The 9647-nt window shown below is 42.4% G+C and overlaps 1 protein-coding gene across 1 annotated transcript; it reads left to right on the top strand.

Annotated features, from left to right (window-relative positions):
- The first annotated feature begins 8494 nt into the window (after nt 1-8494).
- On the top strand, nt 8495-9311 carry LOC132487658 (small integral membrane protein 15). The gene has a single exon (XM_060095401.1). The coding sequence runs from the start codon at nt 8639-8641 to the stop codon at nt 8861-8863; it is 225 nt and encodes a 74-aa protein (XP_059951384.1). The 5' UTR covers nt 8495-8638; the 3' UTR covers nt 8864-9311.
- Nucleotides 9312-9647: the final 336 nt, after the last annotated feature.

The following is a 9647-nucleotide window of genomic DNA, read 5'->3' as shown; positions in this document are numbered from 1 at the left end:
TGGCGGAAACAAACTGATCTTGAAGCCCAAACTTCAGGGCAATGGTAAATATATTAAAGGAATCCTGATGTTAAATGTTAAAGAAGTATTGATATGTTAATTCTTGATAACGTTATAGTCTTGGGTTCCTTACTGATATGATAGAAATGATAGGTAAGTTTGGATTCACAGTGAAAGGGAGAAAAAGAACACTTTCCACTTGTAAAGCTCTTAATTCTGTTCTTAACCATTGCCCCTCTTATGTGATTCCTAGAGATTTCAGTCTAGGGTGGTTTAGTGTGTTACTTAGAGGCACAATGGATGGATGACTAGGTGACTGGACTGTGCCATCTTTGAAGGCCCCATCCAGCCTCCAGTTTGGATGTTATAAAATTAGATCCAAGAACCTATAGAATGAGTGGACTTTGTCTTTGGCTCAATGAGACTCCAAATAATTTAATACAAGTAGTAAGGAGAAGCCCACAGTCACAGCCACCCTACTTTATAAATACCTGCGCTTCCATCTTACCTGAAGAGGTCATACCTTCTCTTTAGGCTGTCTGGTACCTTTAGAAACTTCAAAGGCAGAATTTGTGAGACTCAGGCATTAAAATACATATATTTTATATAAATTTACATACAGTAGAATTGGCGCACGCGCGTGCGTGTGTGTGTATGTGTGAGAGATGTTTCAGTTCTGCTCGCCAAATAGAAAAATTTCCATCACATTTTACAGAACAACAGAAACTTGAAGGCAACCTATAGGACAAAATAACTACTGCCAGAAAAAACTTGCATGCCTGGTGAGGAGTATCATCCAAACCCAGAGCAAAAACCCCTGCTGGATAATAAACATGATAGATAATCTGTCTCTATGTGCTCTTTGTCCTATATGGGAGAAGGGACAAGCATTTTGCACATAATTTTGAGATCTATTTACTCTTGTATACGTACGTTCTTAAGAATGTTTTGTCAGCTCAATTTCCTCCGGTGTCGATGACTCCCACATTTATATATTCATATCTTCGGGTGCTACCTGTCTTCTAATTCAATTGTATACAGTCCTTTTCAGTGTCTTTTCTGCATCTCACATTTCACATGTACAAAACTGAGCTCTGATTTGTAAACCACCCCCCTCCCCCCGACCAAAATCAAACCTCCTTGCAGCCTTCCCTGTCTGGATTAACGGCAATTTTATTTACTCGCTTGCTTAGGACAAAACTTTTGGCATCATACCTGACTACTCTATTTCTCTCAGAGTTTGTTGCAGCAAAAATAGAAATGAAGTTTTCCCTCTCCTGAGAACAAGGAAAATAAAGGGAACAGTGAACAGGCTAGAGAAGAAACATAAACTGGCCTGAGTTAATCAATCCTAGTTTTATTTGAACTGTTACTAATCTGTAGTGTCTGTAACTAGATTTGCCCTTCATGAAGCTAACCTGTCATCCCTAATCCTGTGTAATTTAGGTAATTTAGTTCCTGCACCTGGTATTTACTCTTTACTCTCCCTATGATTTCGTACAGCAAATCTCTCTTTGTAGCTGTATTTCAGAAAGGAGGTCGCAGACCGATAACCCAGAGAGACTAACGGACCCAATTACCGGGCTGCCAGACCCAGTTACTGGGTTGCCGGACTCCAGTGGTGACTGTTTTGAAATAATGCAAGAAGAAGAAGAATGCAAGACCTTCACCATTTTGATCCTTACCACTCACTTTGGACTGCGAGCTTCCCTATAAGAATCCGTGTAATTCCCCAGGAAGGGGGGGCACAGTTCTTGAGGCGCTAGCCTACTGTGTCTTCCTTTGCCTGGCAAAGAAAATTAAAAGCCTCTCTATTTTTTTTTTTTTTTTTTTTTTTTTGCAGTACGCGGGCTTCTCACTGCTGTGGCCTCTCCCGTTGCGGAGCACAGGCTCTGGACGCGCAGGCTCAGCGGCCACGGCTCACGGGCCCAGCCGCTCTGCGGCATGTGGGATCTTCCCGGACCGGGGCACGAAACCGTATCCCCTGCATCGGCAGGCGGACTCTCAACCACTGAGCCACCAGGGAAGCCCCAAGCCTCTCTATTTCTTATCTTCCAAATCTCTGTCTCGGCCATATGCACAGGGAGCCAAGATTTGGCAACAGTATCACATCTGAGCTGTCAGCAAATCCTGTAGACTTGGTCTTCAAAATACATTTGGAATTTAAAAAAACCCAAAAAACTATCAACATAATTCATTACATGCACAGATTAAAGAATAAAATGATATGATTATCTCAATAGCTACAGGAAAAGCACTTAATACTTAACATATTTTTTGATTTAAAAAAACCTCTTCGTTAAATTAAAAATAGAAAGGAATTTCTTTAACTGGATAAAGGGTATTAAAATCTATAAGTATCATCAACCTAAATGGAGAAATATTAGAAACATTCTCTTTAAAATCAGGGGCAGGGCCGTGGAATTTGTATGACCTCCCCAGAGCCTAGCCCTAGGGTGGACACAAACACAGCAGGTCTTCAATGAATAGCTGGTAAATAAATGAACAAATGAATTAATGAAGGAGATTAGTATAGAGATGTATCAAAGTCACCTTAGGTGAAGGGATAGAAGCTTCGTGAGTTCACTGAACAGATGGGGGGCCGTTTCACGTAAGTGTGGGAAAGAAATTCCAGTATGTTCTAAGAAGGTAAGTCAGGTGTGCTGAGCCTGCCCCCGCCAAGACTGCCCCCTCCCCCAGTTCAGGTGTCAATCCCAAGTCCAGGTTGTCAACTGTGCTTCTGACCAACTGACTACAAATCTGGGTTCCCACCACCCCCTCCGAAGGTTTGATGATTTGCTATAACACTTCACAGATCTGAGAGAAAAACAGTTTACTCACTAGATTAGTATATCATTATAAAAGGATACAACTCAGGAACAGCCAGATGGAAGAGATGCACAGGGTACGGCACGGGGGAAGAGGCAGGTCCTCTCTGGATGCTCCACCCCACCAGCACCTCCACATGTTCACCAACCTGGAAGCTCTCTGAACCCCTTCAGTTTAGGTTTTTTATGGGGGCAGCATTACATAGGTACGATTGTTTGAATCATTGGCCATTGGTGGTCAACCCAACCTCCAGCTCCTCTCTCCTCCCCAGAGGCTGGGGGGTTGGGCTGAAAGTTCCAGCCCTCTAATCAGTGGCTGGTTCCCCTGGCAACCAGCCTCCAGCTTCGGGGGTTTTCCAAAAGTCACCTTATTACCATAAACTCAGGTGTGGTCTTTGGCTCAATGAGGGCTTATTACGAATAACCAAAGGCACACCTTTCACCTTTATGGCTCTTATCACTTAAGACATTCCAGGGGTTTTAAGAGCTCTGTGCCAAGAACTGGAGGAGGACCAAATATATATTTCTTCTTATAAATCACATATCATAATGACCAAAAAAAAAAGAAAAAAAAAGAAAAAAAAACCCTTCAGCTTTGATGGGATTGTCTCAGGAGGACTCCTGTTCTGAGTACTTTGTGCCATTTGGTTCCCTCTACTGCTCTCATCGACTGACATGAGACCTCAGGGTTCCCTGAAATAACATGCAAAGGCATGTTTGATCAGAGAGACAAATGATAGCAGTTATCATCTTAAACATCAAAGATGAATTAGATATAACACAGAGTTATCAGTTTTCATGTAATTGGCAAACACCTCTACTCAAGTATATGGTGAGGCAGGAAGCCTTGACTGTGAACAACCAGAACATGGTGCCTGCAGCAGGATTCTAAGCCAGTGGAAAGGATGGGTTAAGTAGATGGGTCATAAGTTACATGGATCAAAGCCTTGTTAAGAGAGAAATAGAGGGTTAGGGTCTAGTTCATGGTGCCTGCTATTTAATATATATTTGTTGAGTGAATTTGTTATTGTTAGCCATTTCATTTATAGGTTTACATTGTAGGCACAAAATTGTAGACTTACACAAGTCCATTTAATGGCAAGGAGAATCCTAATGGTCTAAATTGAAGACAGGCCCTAAATCAAATCCTATAAACTTACAAGAAGATAAAAGAAGCAGTAGGAGTTTGGGATCAGTGTCTCCGAACTCATCAGCAGGAATGGCAGCCCCCCGGGGTACAGTTCTGGGGTGCCCTGTGTAATCAGCATTTTTTTTTTTTTTTTTTTTTGCGGTACGCGGGCCTCTCATTGTTGTGGCCCCTCCCATTGCGGAGCACAGGCTCCGGACGCGCAGGCTCAGCGGCCATGGCTCACAGGCCCAGCCGCTCCGCGGCATGTGGGACCTTCCCGGACCGGGGCATGAACCTGTGTCCCCTGCATCGGCAGGCGGACTCTCAACCACTGCGCCACCAGGGAAGCCTTAATCAGCATATTTTAAGGATGTATATGGGAACAGTTAGAGGTGACAGAGGTAACTAAAAGGTAAGGCACAGAGGTGGGAAGGTTGAGTCACAATCTAGTATAATTACATTGTGTTAAAAAATATGAACACAGAGCTGTCCAGACCAGTTTGGCTAAAATTTTCTATCTTCATTATTTCAACTCTTCTGCATAACTCGTTATTTTAAATTTAAAAAATGCTATTATTATATCACCTTTAAACCATGATAATATTTGAAAAGATTAAATATTTGTCTCAAGCTCACGTAGAGCTACTTTCAATTAGGTATCCTTTTAATATATTCCCACGTGAGTGAATACTTTTGCTATAATTTTAGAACACATATAACTTAGTTTGCTTCTGATTAATATTACATGGTAAGCACCTTGCTGTGTATCTATTGTCTTCATGGATTTTTTTTTTTTAATGTCTGTAGAATATTCCCTGAAGTTGCTATACTTTGTCTCTCTTCAGTTTGTGGGCCTTTTGTATTTAAAAATTTTTTCTCTCCTGTGACTGCCTTGGCACAAAGTAACTTTATGTTGATAGCTTTCTTTCTTTTTTTCTTTCTGCTTTTGAAGTATTGGCTTGGGAGTAAATCCCCAACATTGGTTTTAGTGGTTCAAAGCATAACATTAAAAAAAAATGTATTAATTTTATTTATTTATTTTTGGCTGTGTTTGGTCTTCGTTGCTGCACGCGGGCTTTGCACGTGGGCTTTCTCTAGTTGCGGTGAGTGGGGCTACTCTTTGTTGTAGTGTATGGGCATCTCATTGCCGTGGCTTCTCTTGTTGCTGAGCACGGGCTCTAGGCACACGGGCTTCAGTAGTTGTGATGCACAGGCTTAGTTGCTCTGCGGCATGTGGTATCTTCCTGGACCAGGGCTTGAACCCATGTCCCCTGCATTGGCAGGCAGATTATTAACCACTGCGCCACCAGGGAAGCCCTGTACTAGTTTTATTCTCCTCAATTTTAAGACTTTTAGCTCCTCCAATTTCAGCCACTTTGAGGGCAAATGTTGTGAGTTATATATTTCTATACCCTGATTGTTTCTGTCAGTAGTACTGGGCCCACTTTTGAAAGTAAATACTTTCTGATCCTTAGTAAGTAGTTTTTACTTATAAGCTATTTCTTCCAATAGTCCTTTGAGTTATTCTTTCGAAACCTTGTAATAGGCTCCTTTTTTATTATTATTAGCAGATAGTAGGGAAGGGAGTGTGACTTTGGGGGGTGTGGCTTAACTGCTCCCAAGGGGATGAAATGCACAGAAGTTGGCAATAAAAACAGAAAAATGTCAAGGAACATATAAATAGGAGGAAATTTATTCAAACATTGGACATATGTTGTTAAATATTAGCAGTTACTGACTGCACAAATAGTGTTATGTAACACCCAAAAAACTCAGTTGGCTTAAAATCATAACCATATTCAGCTCACAATGCTGTGGATCAGCCCTTTAGGCTGGTGGTTCTCCTGGTCTTGACTGGGCTCAGGTACAGGTCTGGAGGTCAGCTGACTGTTGGCCGGGCCACTTAGCTCACAGCTACACATCTCTCCTAACTTTCCAGTGTATCCTCACGTGAGATCCTATCTGAACCGTGGAGTTTGGCCAAAATGTGGACGGAAGTGGCCAGAGGGAGGTGGAGACAGCACCTGAGGTGTAAAGGAAAGACCTCGGAGGGTCCCATGGCCATCAGAGTGTTCAGAATCTCACGGGTTAGGTACAGTTGGAGTTGGAGGAATTGGGAAGTGGGAAAAACTGGGGTTCAACAGTCAAAGTGTAACAGGGAAGAGCCAACTCTGACTACAGGCTGGATCTGTTCCTTTTACTTTAACCTTTGCTTGCCGTTGCTTTTGTTCACTAAAAGGATACTGTCTATACACAATGGCCTGACTCAGGGAAGCCTGCCCCTCTGCCTGAATGTTAAGCCAAAGTGCCTTTGTTCAGGGAAGCATCCGGCCCCTGTCCACCTGTGGATGGATGCAAGAAAGAAGAAATTAACACATCCCCTCCCCGAGGCTGGCCATTCCAGGGGACTTTTGCAAAATTCATGGCCTTTTACTTTACTTCCTCATCTCCTCCCCCTCTCTGTTCTATAAAAGAAACTGGCATCCAAACCCCCATAAGATAGTTTTCCGGAGACATCGGTCTGCCGTCTTCTCGGTCTGCCGGCTTTAAAGTCGTATTCTTTGCCTCAACACCTCGTCTCCGATTCATTGGCCTGTAGTGCGGCGAACAGAGCAAGCTTGGACTCGGTAACAAAACTGGGAAGATATCAGCGTCAGGGAGAGGAGAGGAGGGAGATGGGGCGGGGGGTGGGGGCTGAAACCTCGGCCAAAGGAGCTGGGAGATGTGCTGGAGCTGATGGGGCTGGGGGAGAAGGGGGGCCGCTGCACACAGGGAGCTGAGAGGCTGTGCTCATTGCAAATCCATCCATCTCAGCGTCGTCATGGGTCTGGGGAAGGCAGGCATCAAGCTCCCGGTGGGGCTGTGGTGTCGAAGCAAGGCAGGAAGGAAGGCAGGTCCTGACACAGGTCTCGTTCTCCATCTGGGATGACTGGACAGACTTACATTTCAAGTTTTCTCTACTCCCTACCTTCTCTCCTGTCAGACAAAGGCCTCAACTGTATTAAGCCCAGCACCATGACTGATCTGTGTTCTCCACATTTGGAAATCAAATCAGAGTTAAATCTAATCACTGAGGAATCAGTCATGGGCTGTGCTGGGCAGTTCCATCACTTTCAGTGGGGGAAGGAGGTGGTACTGATTTCATGCACCCGGAAAAGGGACAACACCTCCGTTGGAAGGATTTATAAGAGATTAAAAGAGAGTGAGGATGCAGGCCTGGGACACGTCTTCCCACCCACACGAGGTTCACAAGCAATGCTGTGTTCAGTCCCTGTGAGGACCCGTGTCTCTGTTCTGTGTCCTCGTCATAGGAGACCCAAGAGCAGGCAGGGCACACTGCTGGCATAACTTTAAGAGCAGAGCTCAAAATTATCCCTCCCATGGGACGATCGTGGTGTCCGGAATCAAACCATTACAGATTTCTGGCTCTGAGGCTTGAAGCTTGACAGTCTTAAGGAAACCCAGACGTAGATGCAAATGCCGTGAAAAGAGTACTTCCTCCAAGTGTCACCGGTGGGGAGCCGGATGGGGGACGATTTGCGATGGCACAAAGCCTTTTTGGGAGAAGGAAGAGGAGCTAAAAGTCAACTCAAGACGCACCAGATCAGCTTCAGAACCTTGTCCAGGGGTAGCTCTAATTCCAAACACTGCCGGGATTATTTTCTTCTAAAGTTGGTGTTTTGGTCAATAAGAAGAGTAAGCTGCTAGGCTGTTGGGGTCTCTGGTCTATGGAAGCTCACACGCTAAGACTTAGAAGAAATTCCCTTCTTTGTTAATTTTGAACGTCTTTCTTCATGGTTTTCTTTCAACTCTATTAAAAATATGTAAGCTTCATGCAGTAGGAGTCATGGCTATCTTATTGGCACTGTAACCCTGGCACAGACACCCAATAAGTATGTGAGCAAGATGTGTGAACCATCGTGTTTTTCAACCCGTAACATCTCCAAGGGAAGCAAGTTCCAAAGACTGGCTGCCCACCATGTAAAGTAACACTTTTCTTTGCTTTGTTCTTAAAAACAAAATTGGTATTTCAGGTTCAGAAGAATAGGTGGTCAGATTGTAAGTGGTTTTCGATTTCTCCCTTTCCTGTGTTTCAAAAAATTGTTTTTTGTTTAAAGCAGTGAGACTATTTTAACAAGTGCTAGTTTACTTAGAACTTTAATACATAAAACATATACAGGACCAGGCCTCCCTTTCATTAACTCCACAAGGCAGCTCAGATGGTATCAGAATCCCAACACCTCTGGGAATATGAAAACCACTGGACCTTCCAACTCCAGCATTCTCTGTATGAGTATATATGTCACAAACACCCCATACATGTCTAAAGAAGTTGAATTCATATTCTCCTTCTTTCATCCATTTTAGAATTTTATACTCATCAACATTAGGAAATGCTCTTTAAGAGAAAAAAAAAAACTAAGCCCATTTTTTTTAAATACTTCATCTCTATTTAGAAGAGAGAGTTATATGACTCCAAAGTGACTTGAAATTCAGTTACCTCCTTTCAAAATCTGGCCATAGGCTTCTGGCCTGGAGTATATAGAATTTAAGCATTCTCTCAGAAGTGTATGGTAGAGCTAAAGAAGACAACCAACCAAGGGTCATCTGAAATTGTGATTGGCTAATAATCCCAGGACAAAGTTAGAGATCACTACTCAAGCATAAGGCCTCTACAAAGATGTTTGATATAAAGGCTTGGGCTGAGTATGTTGTGGAATGGGCTGCAAAGGACCCATATGGCTTCCTTACAACAGTTATTCTGGCCCTAACTCCATTGTTTCTAGCAAGTGCTGTACTGTCTTGGAAATTGGCCAAGATGATTGAGGCCAGGGAAAAGGAGCAAAAGAAGAAACAAAAACGTCAAGAAAATATTGCAAAAGCTAAACGACTAAAAAAGGATTGAAGGAATGAACAGGCTCTGCAACCAGAGGAAAATCATCTGGAAAATTATGCAGCTTTGGAAGGACCCATTAAGGTTTCTTTTCAGATCTTATGACAGTATTATTTAGTAAATGAAGTCTGAGCATGTGGAAGAATCATGTTAATTCTCACCTGTACTATAGCAGCTTTTAGGCTTCGGTGTAGAAGTCTGTTGACAGTCACTGTAAATTGGCATTTATTATGCTACAGATTCTTTATAACTGACTTAGTCATTTGCCTTTTTGCAGCGTATGTACTAAAGTGAAAACATCCTGTGGAGAAAAATGGCTTTAGATTATGGACTCTATTCAAATAATGGCTTAAAATGGGGTCCTGTTCTGGACAAAGGAGATTAAGAATGTAAAAATCAGAATTGTCCTGAGGTGAAAAGCATGCTTTGGCTTAAAAGAGATACAGTGTATTAATCACATCTTTTATCATTATTACTTATTTCTTGAAATAGAATCATTTCTGGCTTCCTCAAAGCAAAGTATTATTATTCAACGAGTACTTCTATTTTCTGTATTTTTCTCATTTTAGCTTTTGAGATACTGGTAATTACCAGACATTCTGCATTTTTAAAAATCTAATTTTATAAAGAATTCTCTTATTATCTTGACCATGTAGATTACCACTTACTGGATATAACAATTTTTGTACTTATGAACACTGCCATTTTCTTAGAGATGACTTGAGTAGAGCAACACTATGATTTAAAGCTTGGAGTAAAAATGCCAAACCTTGTAGTACCTTGGAACCAATTAATT

Source organism: Mesoplodon densirostris, chromosome 4 (assembly GCF_025265405.1).
Source record: "Mesoplodon densirostris isolate mMesDen1 chromosome 4, mMesDen1 primary haplotype, whole genome shotgun sequence".
NCBI classification, from domain to species: Eukaryota; Metazoa; Chordata; class Mammalia; order Artiodactyla; family Ziphiidae; genus Mesoplodon; species Mesoplodon densirostris.
Note: the sequence above shows the minus strand (reverse complement) of the source record. Positions and strands in the feature narration are given on the sequence as shown.